The sequence below is a fragment of the Camelus dromedarius genome, chromosome X (assembly GCF_036321535.1).
Source record: "Camelus dromedarius isolate mCamDro1 chromosome X, mCamDro1.pat, whole genome shotgun sequence".
NCBI lineage: Eukaryota > Metazoa > Chordata > Mammalia > Artiodactyla > Camelidae > Camelus > Camelus dromedarius.
The window spans coordinates 90,794,839-90,818,815 of NC_087472.1; the positions used below are offsets into that span (position 1 = coordinate 90,794,839).

A 23,977-nucleotide genomic window follows, 5' to 3' on the forward strand; every position below is an offset into this window, starting at 1 on the left:
TAGCCACCAGAACTAGACACCTTTTTCTAAGAAGGTTTTGAGCAGTACTGAGGGTAATGCGATCATTTGTTCACACTCCACTGGCTGTGTTTTTAGTTATACATCGCAGACGTGGTCCTTCTTTTTTTTTTCCTGTTATTTTGTACACCTACATTTGTTGCTGACTCATGGTCAGACTTTTTTTTCCTGTCTTCCGGAATGACCAGAAGCTTTCTGTTAACATTATACTTGCTGGAGTAAGCCAGAATTCTTTCTCTGTAGCATGTTTTTGAATCCATCATTAAAAAAACTTATCATTTAAGCCTAAGTCAAGAAAAAATATATAGGTTCAGATTCAGCAACAATAATGCTGTATTTTAAATAGGAATGAGTTAGTGATGCTTTTCAATTTTCTGTCTTTTTATAATGGTTTTTCTCCAAGCTGGAGGGGGTTATTTTGATAAACTTGGTTTCTAGACCAGTGGAGCAAGAGATTGTTATAGGACATATTGTAGCTGAAACTTAATTCTTTTGACAAAGTCTCTCATTGTATCTTTGTTTATAGAATGAAGAAAACATGTTCAGTATAGACTAGACAATAATATAACTGGGAGGAGTCACAGTCCAACAGCCAGCGAGGGCCGGATCCTGGTTTTGTGCTGACCTCAGGTGCAGTCGGTAGTGGTGTGACCCAAGTTTGACGTTGGCCTGTTTGATAAATTCACCAGTGACTTTTTGATGAAGACAGAGCACGTATTTTAAACAGCAAAAATTACACAAAGTTGGAAAGAATGGCGAATTCAATAGCTGGAAGAGTCAGGAGTCTTAAAGATACAGATGCGATTGTACAAAGGGCTCAGACTAACAAGGTTTTAACAGAAGTGAAGGGAAACAAATCCCGACTGAACAAGTATAAAATGGAGGAATCACCAGCAGTAGGCAAACACAGCATTTCTTATCATGCTCAGCAGAGCATTAGTACCCTGTGGTGTTCACAAGCCTTATAACTTAAAAAAAAAAAAAAAAAGATGAAGGTCTTGGATCACTGAATAATTAGTGTGGGAAATTCAGAGGTCAAACAAGGTTTAACGTGTTTCTTTGCCGACAGCCCTCGCAGCCATTAGTATGTTGATGTGCATTAAGAATTTTAAGAGGCAGATGTAATGTGCAACGTTTCCTTAATTAATTTGACCTTCTTTTCATGAAACATTTTGCTGGATGATTGATCTGCTGGATTCATTGGGAAACACTGACCCAGAGATTTTGGTTGAATGGAAACCCTGTGTGAGCCTATAGTACAGAACAAAAGAAAGTCATCCAATTATACTGTCCAGAGAACTGAAGGTGCCATTCCCAGCAGATCATATTCGGAGAATAGTTTTCTAAAAGACAATGGCAAACCAAGCCATGTCATTTGAGGAAGAAATGAAAGGAATAGGGATAAAGAGGCATGGACAGACATGACAGCTCTGGTAAAATACTTAAAGGGATGTGTGAAGGCTGAGAATTTCTAGGTTTCTGGTCGAAAGATAATGATAATGACAGTCACAAGAGCAAACACGGGCATGGCTCTTGCTGTGTGCCAGACATGCCAGACACACAAGTGCCTTTCATTTGATAACTCATTGAAATCTTAAAGCAACCGTATGCGGTAGATGCTATTAATAGTCCTATTTCACGGCAGAGGAAAATTAAGATACAGTAAGTGATTTTCCCAAGGTAGCACAACCAGCAGCAAAGCTGGGGTTTGTACTCTCTTGGTTGGACTCGAGCCTCCGGTCCCCTTGGCTATATGCTGGCAGATTTCAGCTCAGTGAGATGAAGCACTTTTGACAGGGATACCTGTGCACAAATATTCAAGTTCATCCATTAAAGACATTTGCTCCCCACACGGGTGGTATTTATACAGTGGCTGTAAGAACATATACTGGCATTGGATAAGTTTGGACTCAGTGACTACTGAAAGTCTTAGAGCTCTGTGGTGCCGTTCCAAAAGGATGAATTCACTTCCATGGTCCCTTTCATCTTTAGGTTCTATAATTCTTTTTTAATTTTTAAAAAATTTTTCCACAAAGTACCTCTCTGATGGCACTCTACACAGAGAGAAATACTCAACAAAAGCTTTTGATCAGTAGCTTGAACTGATACCATTTTGCACCTAGGATATTCAAGGTTAAACAGCTCATTGTAATGTCACATTTATAATCAGGGCTAATAACTATAGTACTACTGAAGTGGTGAGTGTTTCAAGCCAAATGACCTATCCATCCAAATCCTACTGCTTTTCTGTCTAAAATGTGAATAGATTCTTTATTAGCAAACCACATTCCAAGAGAAGCAATATGGGTTTGCATTTCAAATGCTCATCACTTGCATGATGCTAAATATCCCATCATAGATTCAGCATAAATTGTTCTCAGAATAGGTAGTGCCCTTTGGTTCTTGACGAAAGCAAATGCAGATGGTCTCTGGAGAAGGCATTTAACTTCTAAGAATCAAAGTATCTCCAGAAAAAAATTTAAGGTCATTATAGTACATATTTAAAAAAAAAAAGTGAGCACACAGCAAACTAAGGTGAGTGAGAACCAGCAGAAATAGCAGACCCCTGAAGCAGACCCACAGTAACTTCATATCTTGGAATCATGAGAGATGATTTTTTGAAAACTAGGTATACTCTGTTAAAAAAAAAAAAATAACCGACAACATTGAAAAATACCTGCAGGGAACAACAAACTTTAGAAGTGACCTTAGATACTAAAAAGTACAATAAGCAAAATTTAAAATTCATTGTGCGGGCTTACAGCAGACTGGATGGTGCTAACGAGAGAAAGAAGTACCCAAGCGGTAGGGCAGGCGGAGCTACTAGGAAGGAAGCGCAGAGAGACAAAAAAGGAGGAAAACTAGGGAAGGCTTATTCAGATAAATGGAGGTTAGATCGACCAAATCTTAACATTTATCTAATAGATTTCTGTAAGCAGAGGGGAGAAGGAATGGAGAAGAGACAGTATCCCAGGAGATCATGACTGAAAAGATTCCAGAGCTGAGTCAAGACTCTAACCCACAGATTCAAGAGGCCCAGTGAATCCTAAAGAATAAATAAAGCCCTAGAAATACAAGACAAGACAGGAAAAGGACAGATGGCCTTCAAAGGACCAGCCAACAGCTTCACAGCTGACTTCTCAACAGCAGCAGAGAAAGTGAGATAGAAGTGTAATGGTACTTGAGTGTGCTAAAGCAAAATAAAAAGAAACACCCCCCCCAAAAAAAATCCCTTTCAATCTAAAATCTATACCCAATGAGGACAGCTATCAAGAATATGGACAGAAAAAGAGACTTTCAGGCAAACAAAACCTGAGAAATTTGATATCAACAGACACTGACTGTAGGAAATACTGAAAGATGTACTTTGGCAGAACTGATCCTAGATGGGATATTTGAGATGAAGGAAGCAATGAAAAACAAAAACAAACAAACAAACAAAGTGGTCAATGTAAAGGTCAATCTAGCAATATAAAAACTGAAAATAGAGTCTTGTAGAGTTAAAAAAAAATATGTACTTAAAATGCATCACTATGGTAACATACCAATCAACTGATGGATGCATAAATATATTTTGAGTTTTCTAAAATCATTGTACTCTCTGGGAGGACTGGCGTTTGTTAAGCTTAGACTTTGAAAGAGAGAGAACTCAAGACAGAGAAGCAACAGGCCCCCATGAAAACAGCACTAGACCAAGAGGTCTGCATGCTAGTAGCAGCTCTGCCTCCAGGGAGTTGTATGGCCTTTGAAAAGCCACTTCTTTCTTCTGTATGTCAGTTTTCTTTGTCGGCAAAATTGAAGCATTGGGGCCAGATGAATTTTAAAGCCTCTTCATTATGATTCTGTGAAACACTGAGAAACGGATTTGCTAGGAAAAAAGGAATCAATAGTTCCTTGAGTTGTGTTTTTTTTTTTTCTCCTTTGAAATGGTATCAGTAAACACTTGCAGGTTATCTGTTCAAAAACTGGAGCTAAATAGAGTCCCTCTCAGGTGTGTATTTTGCTTTCCTTTTTCCATTTGTTTTGCTTTGGTTTCTTGTCATCTAGTAGCCAAGCAGAGTGATGGCAGTTTCCCAAAGCCTCAGGGGTAGGTGGGTCGTGTGGGTGTTAGGGAGACACTTGCAGCAACAGGCAGTGAAAAGTGGGCCTCACTGTGCCTCTGTGATTCTTTTCCTTTCTTTTTTTTTTTAACATATTGCCTAAACTGACACATGCCTCCTTTCCTCTCTTACCTGCTCTCCTTCCTGTCTTTGCAGGCTAATAATAAGCCAGAGATTGAAGCGGCCCTTTTCCTGGACTGGATGAGACTGGAACCCCAGTCCATGGTGTGGCTGCCCGTCCTGCACAGAGTGGCCGCTGCAGAAACCGCCAAGCATCAGGCCAAGTGTAACATCTGCAAGGAGTGTCCGATCATCGGCTTCAGGTATGAGGAGCCCCCGCAATGTCATATTTTGTCTTAACATTTCTCGCCTTTTGATGACTTGATGTCTTATCTACTGTGCCAGTTGCTGTTAGTTTGTTCCTCTTCAAAGTGGGAGAGGAGGTGATCAGGCTGGGACATCGATCGCTGATGTCACCCCCCGCACCGCCGATCACTGGGTTGTTTTGGTGGATCTGCCTCATTCGGCAGGTGTCCCTTTCCACCTTTACTCTTCGGCTCTGCAGAGCCATGTTCTTGGTTGATTAGGACTGACTGCCTGTCTCCACTGAGATATTTGTCCATCAGGTGTATACAGATTAACTGTACCTCTTCTTTCCTGGAACGCAAACACTTTGATCATCTTTCCTTTCTTTCTTTCTTTCTTTCTTTTTTTCTTTTCTTTTCTATTCTTTTCTTTCTTTTTTTTTCCCATGATCTTTTCTGTTTATAGAAACTCTCTAAGAATTGGTTATAAAATTAAGGGATGATTCTATTTTGGGAGACCCGTCATGGTAGCTCAGTCTCTTAATGACTTTGCACCACTTTTCTTCCCCAAAAGTAACAAGAATTGTTTCAAGCACCCTGAAACATACTTCTTTATCTGTGATTCTGATTACACTTTTTTTTGTAGTATCCTAATGAACTTCTAAGGGAATATAAAGTATGCAAGTAAATGAAAGATTCACAAAGCAGCTAAAAAAAGAAAATGTTCCTTATAAATTTAAAAGAGAAAGTGAGAGGAAAGATACCAGCTTATTATTCTGATATTCTTTAAATGTCACAGAAAACAATTGGCTCTTAAATCTTCAGTGTTGTTGACCTGTTTGGGGAGACAGGATATTTTTAAGTGATTTAATCTTATCGAACAACAGTCTCAAATCCAAATTCTGAAACAGTGATGTATTAAACATCTGGATCAACATCAAGGTTTCCATAGCGATGAATAAGTGTTAACTTGTAAACTAGTTGTATCATCTGTGCCTGTTCAGAATCCACTTACCAGCTAAGTAAATACTCTTCTGGTTATGCTCAGACTTGTTTTATTACTTTGTTTCCTAATAACTACTTTGTACCATTTGTGTGCTTTTTATTCACTGTGCTCCTTTACCATTGGTGTTTGTCCTTCCATACTTCATGCTGTTTCCAAAGAGGTTTTAACAAAAACCTTCAGAGGTTTCTAAAGCCTAGATAGACAAAACTGAGTAGGCAGTGCTTGCAAAGGACACCTTCTTTCCTTCCTGGTTTTGGCAGGTAAGAGTGATGCCACGGGGCAGTGGGGTTGGAGGGGAAGCTATACAGGACCGCATAGTATTTCTTACCTTTCTTTTCTTAGCTTCCTTCATTGGTAAGATTTGTATGGGGGGGAGGAATTTTATAAAATGACAAAGACGAATGCTTTGGAGGATCTAAGAGAGCCTTTTCACATTCAATTCTTTTGCCCTTATCAAATGAGATCATTTTAGGAATCAGTACTTCTTTTTCCTCCTCCCCCACTCCCCCATCCCGAAGAGGGTTGGGATCTAAAAATGGTAGCTTTTCCCCCACATTCCCATATGTGACATAAGGAATATGTTTATTTGAATTGGCGAAGATGCTTATCTGAAAAAGCACAAGGCAGGGAGAGCATGAAACGAAGAATACAGTAATCTGAGAATCGGGGAAATGTACCATGTAGTACTTACACATGATCAATTCTTTCATCTAACCCAAATCATGTCTTTTCTTGGGGCTTCAGCTATCATGTGTGGTCAACGTGGTGAGGAATTTCTGAAGAGAGACAGATAAAAGAGATTATCCAAGTAACTATCTGAAGATGAATCATGTCAGTCAATCAGGAAATGTAATTAAAGCAAGATTTGTTTTAATTGAGAGTTCTAGTTCCATTTTCTTTTTGTCTTATGAAATTGCTTTCTCTTTATAATTTTTTGAAAATACTTACCTCAGAAAACTTTTGTGCCCTTCTAATGGGTAGGGGGACCTGCCATGCATCAACCTTCTTCAGGAAGTTCTTTCAAGCTCTAGTACTTGGTCTTCAAAAGACTGGAAGTTTGCCAGTATCTTCCTGCTTAATCTGAATGAGTTCCTAGTGGAGTTTCAATAAGAGCTGAGTTTTTCTTCCCTCCCTCCAAATGTTTATAGGATAATCTTTCTGCCAAAATGTTTTGATAGTGTTGGAGAAGCACCAGAGAAATCTGGAAGGAGAAAGTTAATCACTTACCTTGTGGGAATAATGAACACTGCATTCTGTTTCAAGAATTAAGACAGTGGAAGAAGGTTTATTAAAGGGTGTTCTTTGGGAATCTGATTTGAAGAAATACACATGTGTTTGTTTTTGTTCTTTACCAGGTACAGGAGTCTAAAGCACTTTAATTATGACATCTGCCAAAGTTGCTTTTTTTCTGGGCGAGTTGCAAAAGGCCATAAAATGCACTACCCCATGGTGGAATACTGCACTCCGGTAAGTGACACGCTTCCCTGATGTGCGTCCGCGCACCTGGGAGAAGTTTCAGTTGTGCACAGCATTGCAGATCACATGTAATGCTGTGATTTGTAAGTTCCCCAGATGTCTCCCCACATGTCAGCCAGCTCGAGTGGCTCCAAATTGTAGACTCTGGGACTTACCTTATCCCTAGTGCATCAGGGCCTGCCTGGCACTCGTGGAATGTCGTAGACACTCAACATACATTGTTTGGTGAACCAGTAGGTTTTTCTTCGGTTTTCGTGGGTTGTAGGGAAGACATTTTCACATTTATTTTGCACAGCTCTGGTGGTTGTGTGCAGAGGTGTTATGGTCATGGGGCATGTTGGGTATTGGGGGGCAAAAATACAGTTTGCCTCAAATTCACAATCCACTACTTTCAATTAATCTTACTCACCTTTTATCTGTTTTATATGCTAACACCTAGCCACTAAATGCTAGGCATTTACCTTTTAAAGTACTCTGTGTGAGATAGGTATTATTTCTCAGCCCCTTTTTACAGATGAGGACTCTGAGGTCCTGAGGGTAAATAATTTGCCCACAGTTGTATAATTAAGAACTGGAGCCTTCTCCTAAGATGTTGTGTTGAGAAAATGTTCAGTGGCCAATAGAACTTTGAAAAATCACTGGTGAAATGGAAAGGGCCTAGACATGGTGGGCACAGATCTGAGTGTAAAAATCTTTTATTCCTTAAACACTAGCTGCTTGTTCTTCAAAGTGTGCTCTGTAGACCAGCAGCAATTGGCATCACCTGGGAACTTATTAGAACTACAGAACCTCAGGCCCCACCCCTGACTTTCTAAATGAAAAGCTGCATTTTAGCAAAACCTGCATTTTAGGAACACATCAGTTTGAGAAGCTCTGCTTTAGAGCATTTCTTGCTTCCATCTCCAGAGTGATTCTCCCAGCTGTTGCTTCCTCACTTTGATTTCTTTTGCAAAGCTAGCCAGTGATGGAGAGTGTACCGTGCTGTGAATGGATGGTATCTAGTGGGTGAAATACGATAGCAACGTGGACAAAACATTTTAAAAATACTGTACAGCGTGGCCACACTTAAGGTCAACTTTTCGACCTCAAGACTTCTATAAACTACTGTTTGAGTAGCCTAGTAGTTGGTATACTTTATTTATTCACCATAACGACTTGTTCAGGTATTATTGCCCCCATTTTATAGATAATCTAAGCCTCGGACAGGGGAATAACCCACCCAAGTTAACCCCACTAGTAAATGTCAGACCTGGTTTCAAAGCCCTGTTTCTGTGTGATTCCAAAGCCTTTGCCCTCAACCTCTACTCGCTCCTAAGTTACAGAACAAGCGGCCCGAGGCAGAGCACTGGAGTGGTGCTTTATCTTGAGATCATACCTTCTGAAGCCTGATCTCAGCATGATTTCCCTTTCAGACTACTTCGGGAGAAGATGTTCGTGACTTTGCCAAGGTACTAAAAAACAAATTTCGAACCAAAAGGTATTTTGCGAAGCATCCCCGAATGGGCTACCTGCCAGTGCAGACTGTCTTAGAGGGGGACAACATGGAAACGTGAGTAGTGGGAAAAGCAAAACAGACTCTCGTTTGACGTATATATTTGAACTCCTCTCAGCTGAATACCTTCCTTCACTCCCAAGTGCAAACAGTCTCTCCTATTTCTTTCTTTAGATTTACTTTAGCTGCAAAGAGAAAAACAAGCTGATATTCAGTCGCCATTTTCCCATGTCAGTTGTCCCATGACAATGACCTTTTCCAAAAATGGAACTGTATCTCACAGGGAAATAAAACCACGTTACGGCTGCTCACTACCTTACAAGGCTTTTAAGAAATATGGGACTGTTTACAAATGAGTGACTCCAAGATCTCATTTTGATTTTCCTCCCTCACAAATCAGTAGGCGTGTGTCTTTTTGTATCTGATTGTGTGGTCGTATCTAGTCACTTTTTTCTACTTCAAATAGAGTCACAGCACATTTCTTCACAGTGAGTAGTAATGATTCTCATGGCCAAACTGATGATGCCTTCACCTCTTTTGAACCTGCTCTTTCTTTTTCTCCATAAGTCTCATGGCAATAGCACAACTGTTTTTCTTTTAATTCACTTTCCACCTTTGTTTGGCTGTTGCACTCCATGGTTCATACTTAATTGGATTTCACTTATTTTGACCTTTCAGTAATTTGTGTCTGTGTGTGGCTGAGTTTGCCTGTGTTTCTCTTCACCACCTCATTTTTTGTTTTGCAGTCCTGTTACTCTGATCAACTTCTGGCCGGTAGATTCTGCGTGAGTACTTCTGCTGAAGGGTGCTGCTACCACCAACACATTCGCTTGCTTGATTTAAAAAAGTTTTGTTCTGTTTGTTTTGTTTTAAAGACATTTTAATTTCCCTTCATTCAATTTTTTTCTTCCCTTGGTAAGACTTTGAGAGTGCCTTCTACCCCAGGTCAGGAGAATCAGTGAGGTTTTCAGGTCCCCATCTGGTCAAATTTAAACCAACAGAAATCCTGGCCTTGAGTTCAAAGTGACATCACAGAAGCTGTTGGGTTGTTATAGTCCAGGGAGACATGTTTGTATATTCTTTCACTAGAAGCAGGGAAGAGCCTTCTGATTACATCATAACATTCTTTAGCCGTATTTCTAGAGATTCAGCGCTTTAGGGCCTTCAAAAGGGTGATAGTTTATTCTAGGGCCTGTTAAAAGTGGACCATTCAAAAATCAGTGAAATTTGTTTTATAGTACGATGTTGAGTATGGTTGAATCATTTCAATGAGGCATGCGGGCTATTTCTACTCAGGTAACTCCATGCTATTTGTGTAATCTTGATAGACGTGAGTGTCTCAGTTTTGAACTAAATGCACTTTGCTTTCTTCTCCAAGCTAAATACCCAGCTCATAAACAGTTATACGTTTACACTCGAAGGAAAGTGTACTGTGGTCTTTGTTATTGCTATTGGTGTGTGTTATTAATAATACTAATACTAGATACCAACAGATAATTGATTTGTCTCAGCATTTATAATGTTATTAGAAAACTTTTTGGAGTCTGTGATTTATATATCAGCAAACAAAGTGTGCATTGTTTTAAAGTTACATTGTGTGAGGGTCTAATAACAAAATTTTGGTATTTCAGAATGTACTTCATTAAAATATTTACTTAAAGTCATATAGCTCCATTAAATATAAGACGAAAATGACCAGTTTGGAAGACAGGCTTATGTAAGAATTTACTTTATTTTTAGTGGGTCTTTTTTTATTCCACCATGTAGTTTAATTTAAAGGGGATCCTTTTTCAAAAATTCTGTAGTGATAAATGCAAACTATTAATTGAGGTTTATTTTAAGTCCTTATTAGCCTAAAGGAACTCTAGGTTTCCCTTTCTCGTTTCAAGCTGCATTATCGTGCCCTTGAATTCTGGGATATAGTGGCTCTCCCTGGTTTCTTTAATAACCGTTATGCTTAAACAACTTGGGAGGTTACTTAGATTCAGTTATGTTCTTTGCTCTTAGTAATTGTTTCCTCTAACCCAGGTTGTCTATTGGTTTATAAAAGTTAAAGCTTTTCATAAATAAGAAACTGTTTAAAAAATTGATATACTGGAATCTTCAGCTTGATTGGATCCCGATAAGCAAATTGACTTACTTTGTGTTAAACTAAGTTCTAACCAATGGAGAAATCCAAAGACAAATGTGCTGAAGAATAACTTTTTAAACGCAGGGTCGGAGGTACACAGCGTAATAAACAAAGAATAACTAACAGTTCCTTAAAAGGAAAGAGAAAGAACAAAAGTGTATTATATACATAAGCTAATCAGAAAAACTCATAACCGAGTAAGTTTAATGTAACTTTTTTTAAGTAGAGGGTGATTGTTAAATTTTGAAGAACTTTAAAATTAATAACATTCTCTATTAAAAATATCCTCTCTGACAACTGAAGCCTACCGCCACTTTGCCTTTTTATAAAAGTGTTAGATTATTTAGAAATGGTGGGAAATTCTCATTTTGAGAAAGAAAACAACCCCAGGTGACTAAAGTCACTGTTTTCTTTAATACCAGTAATTTTATTAAAGCCTTTACTCATGGGATTATAAATAATTTATGAAATAAATTGTAAAGTTGTCCTATTCAGGCAGAAGAGCCAGGCCCTAAGGTGTTCTATTTTGCAAGAATTCTATCTAATGTTAACACATCCTGTGACAATGGTAGCATTTAATACATTCGATATGGATCACAGAATTTGAAAGTTTACTGAGATACAGTCTTTTGTTTTTCCTTAGAGAGAATCCTTACTTACCTACATTTGTCATCTTATTGGAAACTAAATCTAGCATAAACCTTTTATATTCTTTGTCCACAAATGAGACAATCAAACAATATTCTTTGAGTTATTCTGCTTTGAAACCTAAATGGGTGAAAACTTATTAATGGAGTTTTCACAAAACAGAAAGTGGTGGTGGGTCGGATGGAATTGGCTATTGGTGAGAATTGGAATAATGCTTCTGGGTGTATCGTTTTGTATTTAGGGAGTGAGAAGGAAGAACAGTATTCTTACCTTCCCTTGGAGAAGTGTTTTAGAAGGCTTTGCTTTTAGTTCTGTTTCTGGACTAAGTGGTTTTGTACTTCTACTAATTCTTGGTTTCTGAATGATTCTTCTCTGACCAGTACTCCCTTTTGGCTCATTTTCTGGTTTCGATAGTACCTCCTTCAGTGTACATGTATATATATATGTGTGTGTATGTGTATAAATATATATATATGTATGTGTATATATGTATATATACACACACACTTTTTTTTAGATTTCCGGTTTTTTATGAGTTCTTGTGCTTATGTATGCTGTGTTAGGCGCTATGTAGATTAATAAGAAAAATAACATGGAATTATCCTCAAGGCTAAGAATTAAAGCTCTGCATAAGATTTTCTGTGTAAGATGTTATTAAATGCTGTGCATTTACATGCCTACTTCTCTTGGTGTAATTAATGCTCCAAGGTCTCAGGATTTCTTGCTTGATACTACCCAGATAGCAACTATTATAAAGGAAAATATATTTCCACTAATATATTTTCCTCGATGGTGGGCTTTTAGCTTATAAGAAGGATGTAATTGAAAGACTTGTCTGTTCCAAAAGATAGGGCTTATAAAGCAAATAATCCAAGCACTCAATTCTCTTGACCTACAGTGCATATTTCAAAACAAATCTTAATTTTTCTAATAATGGGCCATTCCATGGTTCTGAGAAATTAGCAGATTATCCCCAAAACTGGAGATTCACCTGGAAATCTTTGGATCTGCCTAGTAAATTGGGTACTCATCCTTTTGTTTCCTCATGACAGTTTAAGCATCTTTGTAATTCATTCCAAATTTGATTATGGTAACGCTTGACCTAGACAGCATTGGTTTCATCAGACATTTATCTCTCAGGGAAGACTTCATTTCCCTAATTATTTGCTGTAGTGTGTTGTAATCATCTTATGATGGTGTGTCTTCTTTAAGAAATATGAAATGCTAGGCCATTTCCTATATAAGCCTAGGTAACTACACAGTTTTCTCTTTTTTTAAATGTAAGGAAAAAACCCATATTCTTCTCAGTATTCTAACCGAGTCCATGAATGCTATTTAGACATTGGACTAAACTAGTCCTCTCTGAATAGATTACTGTTGACTTTTGGATTCATGCCTTTCCCTAAAGGCTTTCTCTATCAGGAGAGAAATGGAAACGATCTTTTGTCCTATTCTAGTGAAAACAAAAAAGCACATGCCCGAACTGGTTTTCAGAACAGATGGATTTTTTTCCTAAGGTTAATCTGAGAGATATTGTATAAACTTCAAGGACAGTTAATAGATCACATGTGAATAGATGGAAACATGTTAACCCTACCAAGATTCTAATCTATGAAAGTAAAAAGAGTAGGATTTTATGCCCCCAGAGTCTACAGACCATGCATGCTGACCCTTGCCTCCTATTCCCTGCCCCCTTGTATTCTCACACATGGTACCCCTAATAAGATACATTTCCGATATTGTGATACTCTGTTGAATTTAGTTATTCTTTTTTAAGATTTCACATTATAATTTTAGGCCATTCAGTTTTACTCTATGAAGAAGTAATACAATCCTGCTGGTAAATTGGTAGATACATACTTTCTTCACAAAATTGCACAGACCATCTTGATACATGGAATCTTAAGTAGTCATGGACTGGAGTGGCCTCTTTGGAACTAAAATTGTTGACTGCAAGTGTACTAGGGGGAATGTACACTTTCTATTCAATAAGAAGGCAGCTAGTAACTGGCACAGGTGTAAACTGTTTCAGATTGTAAACCACATGTGCTAACACAATTTCACAGCTGTAGGGTATGAGACATTACAAGGAAGGAGGACAAAAATGTCATGTAGACATTGTCCCCCCCAACCTTTTCTATAACTGAAACTTGCCCGAGAAGTTTGTGATCTCTATGGCTTTGGAAAAAAGCAGAAGTAGGAGAAATCATCTCTCAAACCTGGATTCTAAATACTTGATGATACAGAAGCTACAGGAACAACTAAATGTGTACATTATCCATAGAATTAGAAATGAAAGCATTCTAGGCCATGTATATAAATAACTGTGTGGTGGGGTTTTTTTCTCCATTAATGGATGGTGTCTGTGACTAATCACATTTTCTGCCTTATAGGCCTGCCTCGTCCCCTCAACTTTCACACGATGATACTCATTCACGCATTGAACATTATGCTAGCAGGTATGAGACTAGTTGAATGCCAGGCAAATATTGAATGAAATAACTAACCAAGGAAATCTAACCTATAACCATTTTAAACAAATCTTTTCTTTTTCCCCAATCTTGTCTGATTTCTACTAATCAGCTTGCCCTCTAACGTGCATGCCATTCCACTGCATGTTGTTTTTGGACCAATAAGAGCATCAGTTCAGAACAGCCTCCCCTAACCCTGGCCTTTAAACACTCCTCGTAGCTTTGTTGTGTTTTATATCCTGAGTTTGTTTAATCAACTGACTTAGAAACCATCTAACCTTCTTAGAAAACTGCTAGATCAGACATAAATATGTTAAGAAAGTATACTGTGTTGTGTGGAGAACGTGAAAGCACTGGCTTTCTATTTCTGTGTTTATTGTACATAATATGCCATAAAGAAGAGAATCATTAATTTTCCTAATCCTTGTGCCTTTCTGTCCCACCTTCTTTGTGTTGAGGTAACTTTTATATCTAAAGCCTGAATTGCTAATTGTAAGATATCTTATGCTTGTTAAATAAATCTGTAAGAGTTTGCTTAACTTTTTTTTTTTTTTAGTTGTAAAAGGAGTTTATTATTGTCTGAGATGAAGGAGGTTTTTAAAGGTAAAAATTGGTTGCAGAATGTTTGGAGAGGTTACTGTGAATCTGTCCTTTATCAATATTCTAACTGCTAAACGTGTTTATCAACCATGGGAAGCATTAACTAGCTATATGTAACTCTGTCATCAGTGGAAAGCTTTAATTGTCTTTAAAAAGAAAACCACAGGGTCGTGTAAGGTACGGGGTGTATTTGTTGTTAGGGAGCCTTTTCTCATGGAAACAAAGGCCTGTTCTCGGTGAAAGGAAGATCTATCTGCTAAGAAACAAAATTCAACTTCCCTTATAATTTAAAACAGAAATATAAAGCTGCTAACTAGCTGTGGTCCACCGCTCACTGCCTCAGATGGTTAGGCCAACACACACATCCCTTAATATGAAGGATTCCTTTCTCCTCTTGACATGAGTTAGCCTTTAGTTTTCAGGAATGTTCGATTAGGTCTTGAATAGGTTCTAAGAAGTCACATAAGTTTTAATGAGCTTTTACGTTTTTTATCAGGCTAGCAGAAATGGAAAACAGCAATGGATCTTATCTAAATGATAGCATCTCTCCTAATGAGAGCATGTAAGTATCCTGTCTCTTTTTACAAAATGTTCCTGACGATGAAATTGCTTGGAGGGATTTAGAGGTAGGGTAGCAAAGAAGATAGGAATTAGCATTTATATTCGTTTGATCTTTCAAGGAGCCATTCATTTACTTTTTTTTTTTTTTTAAACTCTTGACAACCTGACACAGAATGAGTTCATCCAGATTGTGGCATTCTTGGTGTTTCAGATGGTCCAGAATGTTCCCCAAACACTTTGCCTTATTCTTATTTAATGCCACACTATCACAAATCGCAGGGTCCTAAATACTTAAATTAGATTAAATGCTTAATCTTGGACCAAACCTGCCACATACTTTAAGGGATTGGATATTAATTTTTAAAGTGCTGGCTAAGTAGTATTTTGTCCACTCATGGGGAGTGGAGATACAATCTTGGTGTAGTTGCATTGGTATTCCCATATGGTCGGTTAGTTGGGCATTTTCCTCTAGAGACCCTAAGTGGTAGATTTTTGTGATTTAGCATCTTCATGAGCAAAATAAAATGAGGCAATCTTGTGAAGGGTTTCACAAGAGGAAGTACAAATTTAGGTCACAGTTTCTTTGTGGGATGATAAGCCAGGCCTGTCAAATTTAAGGAAGGAGAGAGAGTGATGCATTACCGAGCAGGAGAACCCGTCACAGTAAGGAACACAGAGGAGTACGCCATGAACCAGCAGCCTGAGGCAGGGGGAGCAGATTAAGAAGTTAATGTGGAGGAAAAAATTAAGGATCTGCCAACTGAAGAGTTAATTTAGAGAGAAGAAATCTAGTCAAAGTATAATAATGTTATAAGTTTAATAAGGTATGGATGTCTCACTACTTTGTCATGGAAAATCTAGGCAAAGGGGAAAATGGTAAATTTATCATATGTAGTTTATATGGCAACCCAAAGTCACATTCAAATGAGAAACGGCCTTTAGAACGATTAGACTGAAGGAAATAGTATCAAAGTGGCATTTATACATAAATGGTTATGTAAGGCATGAGAATAAATCATCTCATCTGGTACATAAAGGCGATCAAGTTAATAATAAAGAATAAAATCGACACTCAGCCATTCATATATGATCAAGTTGCCTAAAAGAAAACAACCTTTTCCCCAAACAAAACTTGGTGCATTCTTTTTCTTAGCTATGGGGGAAAGTATTAATAGAATGAATAATAAAATACTTTGACAGAAAAATAGTTAACCAAAGTATCAGCCAAATGTAAACAACCTGAATGATTTGCTTCTTTGGGTCACTGATTTGAACATGAGAAGCTCTCGCACATTCAAATTAATTCAAGTTGTATCTGTGTAATAATGGCTGCCACTTGGTGACTGCTTAAGAGAACAGCGAGAGAAGTTTAATTCTAGCTGTTCTAGCAATAAAATTTCCGAGTTTGGAAGAGGGCTAGTAAATCAGGTGGTAAAACAGCTTTTATTTTTAAATGAAATTTAGCTTTCTTTAGCTTATTCTGAGGACGTAAAATCCATTTTGACTCAGTGTTGGATGGTAAAATCATGATATTTTGGGGGCAGGTCTGGGGAAGTGATTTGATAGATTGGTTGATCTCACTTAAACATTTGTCTTTACCATCCAATAATTATTTTTAGTCAACTGTTAACTTTTCAACCAATTATCTGGCCTGACGGACCAAAATCGTTTAAATCAGGAGGATTTTTTCCCTCAGTATCTGAATTTCTTTTCAACTCAGAAGACAAGGAGATGAGAAAAGGAAATTAAATGAGTGTGGAGAGGGAAGTATTAACGTATCATCTTACTAGTATCTAGCCAGAAACAGAACTTTAGCCTCCCATTAAGAATAGAATGGAGTTCTTATAACTTGGAGGTACACAGGCTTTTCAGGAGCTAGGAGCATTGGGTTTAGAAAATAATTTCTCCAGTGTACTGGAGAGTTCCTGGGTTTAAGGAGAAAGATTGTAACTGCCTCCCAAAATAAAAGCCTTTGGCCTCTTGGTTGCCCAAGATTAGTCTTTAAAAGCTGCTCTAAGGAATGAGTTGTTCAGTCCTCTTATAATTAGTCACCTTAATGGCTTTTTTTTTCCCCTTCCAATTTTTGTGTTTCTATCTAAACAATAATTAAATGAAACAGTTGTTTTATCTGTAGTTTTATTATTGTTACCAGCCTGCCTCTGTGGCTTAATAAGTAAGTTCAGACTGGCTCACCAAAGCAACACTTTCGGGTTTCATTGCCTTCTACTGAAGAAAATATTTGCTCTGTTCTTTTATGGGCTTCAGTTTTTTCCTGGTCAGTATCAACAATAGTGTGGGTGAGTGAGCAGATTATCTTGACAGGCTTGGTAGCAAAACATTATACAGCCATTATTATGTCGCTTAATATTTACTAACGATTGGTTAAACTGTCGACATGGAGCCCCAGTGTTGCTGTAATTCTGCTGTTCGTTTACCCATGTAAATAGGCCACCCAGATTCAGTGGAGAATTTGAGCCAGGGATCCTTGGAATTGTCACCAATAGGATGGTAGAGCACAACCTCAACAATGTCACAGTGTCTTCAGAAATAGGAAAAGGGGTCTAATTAATTGTTAAGAGCAAATAACTGTTTCTCTTTTAAAATACACACCTGAGTCCCTGACCCCCAAAAGCAAAATAAGGGGGGAAAAAACCAAAACCTTTGATTTTATTTTCCAGAGATGATGAACATTTGTTAATCCAGCATTACTGCCAAAGTTTGAACCAGGACTCCCCCCTGAGCCAGCCTCGTAGTCCTGCCCAGATCTTGATTTCCTTAGAGAGTGAGGAAAGAGGGGAGCTAGAGAGAATCCTAGCAGATCTTGAGGAAGAAAACAGGTGAGTTTTCTTTCTAGCTTTGTCGTTGGTATGCAGAGCGCATACACTTGCGCACATAGAAAAGCGCCAGGAATCTTCACTTAGAGTCGTTCTATGTCTAATTGTTTGCTCCAATAATCTGCGTAGCTCCATTTACAGATTTTCTCTCTCTCTTTTTTGTATCTGAAACAAGAAAATGAATGCAACAGCATAAGTAAGAACTCATACTTTAGGTGTTAAAGGAGTTAATGCTGATGGTGGTATTTGATTTGTTGCATGTGTTTCAGAGGCTTTGATTTTATATTTGAGAATAGAATGTAAGAACAAAGTAGGTCATTTAATTTTATGGTTATATGATTTGTACATGTGTTTGCCCATATGATCTATCTTAAAGCACTTAAGGAAGTAGGCTCATTGGTCATATTTGGGTATGAATTAGTTCATCTTATTTTTCATCATCAAACACAAAAATCATTTATGCTCACCGTCCTAGCAGATTAGTGAGGCAATTGCAGTTGTCAGTCATCACCCGAAAAAGATGTTCATGGGAAAAGAGCAGAAATTATAAAAGTATAAGACTAAAGACAATTTCATAATGATGGCACAGAGGACAAAGATGTAAAAATCTGGCGTACTGTGTGGTGTCAGGTTAATGGAAATCATTGGACTTTTACTTTTGTATTACATTTATTGTATCACAGGTCCCTTGGTTAAGAAAGGCTTTTTGCACATGATCACTTCTAACTCAGTGTGCCTTCTTTAGACAGATGCCACCAGGCGAGTCTTTAAAGGAGCAGTTGCTCAAATTTATGGGACTTGAGTACTTTCATCTCTTTGGTTTAGCCCAAGGCACAAAGACCTCTTAATCTAGGCAACACAGTGTGTCTGAGAACCAGTGCCCTCGGGGAGTATGTCACCTCAAGATGAAAAGGCAAACTGCCGTTTATCCACTGCTGTCTGCTGCCACTGCCCTCTTTCTAGCTCTCAGTGCCTCTGACCAACGCTCCTTATCTGGTCGGCTTCCCTTTAGTCTCCTTCCCAGCCCTCCAATACATCCTCTGTACTGACTTCTAGTTGCGCAGCTTTCCAGAACCAAGACCCATCATGGCGCTCTTCCTTCATTGGATTTCTGCATCTAGAAAAAAACCCAGCTTCTCAGCTGGGCATTTAAAACCTTCCACAATTTTCTCTTGACCTGCTTTTTTCACAGCTTCATCTTTTGTACCTGTATTCTGGCCATGCTGTTGTAGCTACTGGTTCTGAATGCATCCTGCCCTCATCCACTTTCTGGGTCAAGCTCAAGCTTGCTTCTCAGCCTCACTGCCCACCCGCATCCCTCCACTGCCACATCTGGCAAAAGAGTCCTACCCATCCTCCACGCCTTTGCTCTGAATTATTTCCCCTGTTAGATCCCTGCATTTGGAAGTAATCTATCTTTTGTTTATATTCCCAGAATACTGGACCTTTCTCAAAGAACTCTGTGACAGTTTGCCTTTTTATCAGTTACTCCCAATGCCTCCCTCTGATGGAGATAGTGAATGCCTTGGGAATGAGAACTGTGTCTTAATTCTCTTAATGTCCTCTATAGTACCTAGCACAATGTGACTATTTACTGGGTGCTCTGGAAATGTTTGGTAAAACCTAAAACTACAGGGAGGATGTCACATGAGTACCATCCAGGAGGTAATATGGAACATTCAGTTGGTTTTATTGGTAACATTATTTTTGGCCTTATTTGTAAGACTGGCAATGAGTATAATGGTAGGTAAAACCTTTCCCTTTACTTTATTAATAATCATCATTAGGTTCATTTATGTTAAATCTTTCAATATTTTAAAGGTCAGTCAAATAGGAAGAAAAAGCTGGGCTTGGCATTAGAAGTAAAATTTGATGTTACCCAGGAATAAAAATAGATTTGTAATATCTAATTGTTGCTGTTGTATAATATGTCTTCTTACCTCATTGGTCAAGAGTTCTGTCTTATTATTAGCATGCTTCCCTTCCATACCGTGACAGCCAGGCCAAGTGTTGGTGCAGAGTACTGAAGCTACCATTTATATGTATTTCATCATTTTCAGGGCACTTGAATGCATTTTGGGTCATTTAATCTTCCTAAAAGTTCTGTATGGAAGATGGATGGAAGAATGCAGGTTCAGAGAGGTTCAAATGGTTTGACCCAGATTTCACATTCGCCAGTGGCAGAACCGAATTCAAATCCAGATTTTCTGACTCTAAATAGCCAACTCAACCTTGCAGCAGAGCATAAAGAAGAGTCATTCTATGTAAAAATCATTTACATGAAATTGTGCATTCTTTATAAATATCATTTATGTAGAACTGTGGCACATTCCATGGAAGGTACCTTAACTTGAGGGAATAATTTTAGGACCAGACATGAATAAACCAGTCCATCTATGTGTGGTACAGTGATAACCACTTTACCCTGAAAGATGTCCAAGATGTCAAGAATGAGATGGTTTATTCTCTGAAAGAAAAAATAAATTACACCAGGGCTGCGTAAAGGTCCAAAATGAAGAACCTGCTGTTAATGAAAATCTTTCTGTAAGTTATCTTGACCCTCAAGTAAAGGTCAGGATGACCTTCCTTCTTTCTCTGTCTACTTTATCACATTTTCACTTCCTCTCAAATCCCAAAGAAATATCTCTGCAGAGCTCCCCTCCTGGAAGTAGCCGGTCTGCTTCCCTTTGCTCTTCCTCTCCTGTTGTCTTGCATTTCTTCTCAAAGAGCTTCAGAGCCATAGCTTTGCCTTCATGGTCCTTGAATTCAGTGTTGCTTAAGGAGCCTTTAGTTCACCATTTCCTGTCTTTCCGCTGAGAGAATCCATGGGAGGTCATTAGATGCACCGCCCTCAGTGCCTGCCAAGCTGGCTGTATTTCCCAAGTCAGATGGGCTACATAATATGACAACTCCAAGCATGCTTTTAGAGAAAACGGGGAAGAATATTTAAAATTGGGAGTGTCCCATGTCCTTCGGACATGTACTTACTATATCTGTGTATTTTGTGTTCCTTTATTCTGTAGGAAGAACTTGTCTCCAAATGACACTTAGCAAAGGAAAGAGGCTTGGAGATCACAATTCCTGACCAGACATCTTATTGAATTCTGTTATTCTTATTCATGACCCCTCCCCACCATCCCCTTGAAAACAGGAAGTGGCTAATTAGGAAGTGTCTCAGGGGTGTCTTATCTCTGTCTTTAGAATTCCATTTCTCCCAATTGTTGCATGGAGCATTCAATAAATATTTGTTGAATAAGTTAATGAATAAATGAATTGAAATGAAGCTGAATTTATTTTCCTTGTAGCACTCATGCATGTACTTTTGGCTGAAATTCTTTTTACAACCTAATTTCATAGAGAAAAGCCTTTTGAAAGCTTTTCTTCTGCTTGCTTTTCAGAATACGTCCCTGTTACAAACTTCTTTGATTAGCGCCAAGCATTGCTTTGTCATAAATTTAGAACGTTCAAAATTCATTTTCTAAATCCTAAGCCCTGCGTGTCTCCCCCCCACTGGCATTCTCTGATTCTTGGCTTATGCCACAAAGATAAGGCGGAAGCTCTGAGCAAAAGCTTAGAATTTTCTCAATAGTGTCTCTCATAAATTTGAGTGACTAGTGACTTAGACAATCTTTGACGTTTCACTTCTGCATAGTGTCTCACCCTCATACCACAGATAACTGATTCACCTGTTTGGTAGACCAGTTGGATGTTGAGAATTTGCTCCATTGTGTATCCTTGGCGTTGCAAAAGTTTTCTTTTTTCCTGCCTAGATTAAAGCCTACAATCTCCTGACTTAAATCTGTAGTGGCACCTTATGACGTATTTTTCTCTGCACTGTCTAAATGAACTCAGACTTGCTCTGAAATTCTATGTACGACCCTAACAATGAAAAGGTACCCTTTATGAGAGACAAAAACCCATTCTCATTCTGCTGCCTGCACATCAAATTCATTAGGTTGCTCCCAAGTCTAAACGGAGGGTAAATGCTAACCTGATCCGCTGTGAAGCGTAAAGTTAATTCTAGTTGTTAGGAGATGTAACATGACAACGGGGGACTCTAGGCTCTTAGTACCTACTCAGTACCTTTCATGTGTCTTTTTTTGGGTGACCAGTCACGATGCAGCCTCAGTCTGAGTTTCCTCTTGCTCCTTTTCATTCCTCCAGTGGTTATACAGATCGTTAATGTTACGGTCAGAGAAGTTCTAGATCAGTTACTTGTACCACTGAGTTAAACTAGCTGGAGATCGTGATCCTGTTGCTTTGCCTTGTAAATGATGGGTGACTGAGCCTGGGGCTGGTGGTTTTCAGTCTTCACAGTCTCAGGACGTCTTTATTCCGTGTTCCTTCCTTAGGTCTTCGTATGAGTCTCAAATGGTGGTGAGGAGATGGCCAAGAGGAAGGGAAGCTGAAGGGGGTCAGGAGTGGGCGTTCCAAGCAGTAAGGAGCATAAACAGGGGTGTCAGGGAGGAGCAGCAGCGCATGATTGGGAAACCGCAAGCCATGTGTGACTTCTGTAACAGGGCAAGAAGCGGGAGGAGATGAGACCAGGCAGGTGGGGAAGGACACGGTGCCATGCTGCGGCTCCTCACCTGGTACAGGGAGCCACTCCTGGGTGCCAGCCAGCAGTCATGCTGTTGGATTTACACTTCGATGCGTCACTCGGGCAGCTGTGTTGGGAGTGAGCGTGAAAAGCACGATCCAGGAAGAAGGAAGTCAAACTGGGCATGAGTGTGGAAGCCCAGGAAAGAGATGGTAAGGGCCTAAAGGAAGGTTGTAGAAATGGGGAGGATGGGCTGAATCTGAGTGCTGTTTTAGGGGAGGGGCTGAGCTGTTTGGCTGCTTCCGTGGGTCTGGGGAGGGGAGGCACCAGTCCCAGTTCCGGCCCGTGCTTGGCGAGACGGTGGTTGCTGGCAGCGGGGACCGACGATGCGGGAGGAGTAGGGGCAGGTTGGTTCTTTCGCTCAGCCGTGTTGATAGAGGGCCCTCCTGAAGGGTCGAGTAGCTGGAAGGTGGTGAATGGGCTACAGGAGACGGTGAGTTTGAGGCGCCGGTGACTCAGCCACGTACACGTGTCTGACAGTGAGAAGGGGAGCTGTGGAGCTTGCGGGACAGGTGTGGGCCAGAGAGGACAGAGCTGTGAGGCACCAGCTCACCAATGAAGTTGAAACTGAGAGTGAATTTATCTCCCCAGGGAGCGCGTGGCTGATGGAGGGCACTGGGCCTGGGAGAACTCTGGAAGATGCAAACATTAAAATGTTTATTTAGTTACTTTGATCCTTTAATCCACACAGAGTATGAGATATCTGAAGGATTCGGAAGGCATATGGAGAACCGTGAGCCTCTCTCCAGCCCTGTCCCCTGGCTGTGGTGCTCCCAGCTCTGGAGCCCAGCCACCACCTTTTCTGGCTTCTCATGTACCCTTTCAAGGATATTCTCCACGTATGCAGATATTTACACATGTTTGTGGGTTTGGGGATTATTTCACACAGTGCTGTGTAGTATTCCCACTGGTCTTCTGGTGGTACTTAAAGATCCCTGATTTCTTTCCATGTGCTGGAGGAATATGCCAGAAAAAGAGGGGAGGAGAGCATGGGAGTGGTAGGAGCAGCTTCCCAGAGGAGGCAGGAGGGAGAGGGGCAGCAGGGCACAGGAGGAGGCATGGTTTTGAGTGGGAGAAGGGCCCCCTGAGAAAATAGCATTGTAGGTGAGGAACTCAGGGTAGGGAAGGGGGGCCAGGAAGATAACACTGAATGTTAACTTTCCAATAGACATCCTTGGTAATTAGTACAGAAACAGATTCTGACAGCTGGTCTGTACATGGCTATTAAGTTGGATTAGGGGGAAAAGAGGAGTATACAAGAAATGCAATGAAACGGGGCCTTCATGTCACTTGGCAGTTTGAGCCCCCAAGCAAAGGGCCGCAGCGCCTTTTTATTTTTATTTCTTTATTTCATTTTTTAGTAAGGAGAGACTTTATTTGAAAGGATTATTGCATGTGGGGAGAGGGACTATTGCCATAGGGAGCATGCAAGTGTGTAAAGAGTTAGGCAAAAAGTGGTTTTCTTTCACAGAGAGGAGTGACAAAGCTGGAGGCTCTTTTGCCCTGAGCCCAGTCAGCTCTCGGGAGGGCCGGCATCCTGGGCCAGGCTGAGAGTGGGCCAAAGTTCAGAGGCCCGGAGGAAGGAGGGATGCTTAGCCACAGTTTGATTAACAAGCATTTTGTCCAGTTGATCAGTGGGAATGAAACAGTTCAGGTAATCCTTTATTAGGCAAAGGATGGGAATTAGTAGGATTCGTGTCTAGCCTTGTCTTCGGTCAGCAGTGGGGCATCCTTG

The 23,977-nt window shown here is 39.6% G+C and overlaps 1 protein-coding gene across 14 annotated transcripts in view; it reads left to right on the forward strand.

Annotated features, from left to right (window-relative positions):
* Positions 1-23,977, forward strand: part of DMD (dystrophin) — a 1,947,932-nt gene that overhangs the window by 1,873,367 nt on the left and 50,588 nt on the right. For 8 of the 14 annotated variants that reach the window (XM_064483309.1, XM_031445590.2, XM_031445586.2 and 5 more), the window contains 7 exons: positions 4,275-4,441; positions 6,785-6,896; positions 8,318-8,454; positions 9,144-9,182; positions 13,570-13,635; positions 14,744-14,809; positions 17,487-17,645. In XM_064483309.1, coding sequence (XP_064339379.1) covers positions 4,275-4,441; positions 6,785-6,896; positions 8,318-8,454; positions 9,144-9,182; positions 13,570-13,635; positions 14,744-14,809; positions 17,487-17,645 — 746 coding nt within the window. Of the gene's footprint in view, positions 1-4,274; positions 4,442-6,784; positions 6,897-8,317; positions 8,459-9,143; positions 9,183-13,569; positions 13,636-14,743; positions 14,810-17,486; positions 17,646-23,977 lie in introns of those variants that run through there. The other 6 variants (XM_031445589.2, XM_031445596.2, XM_031445594.2 and 3 more) reach the window with 3 other exon arrangements.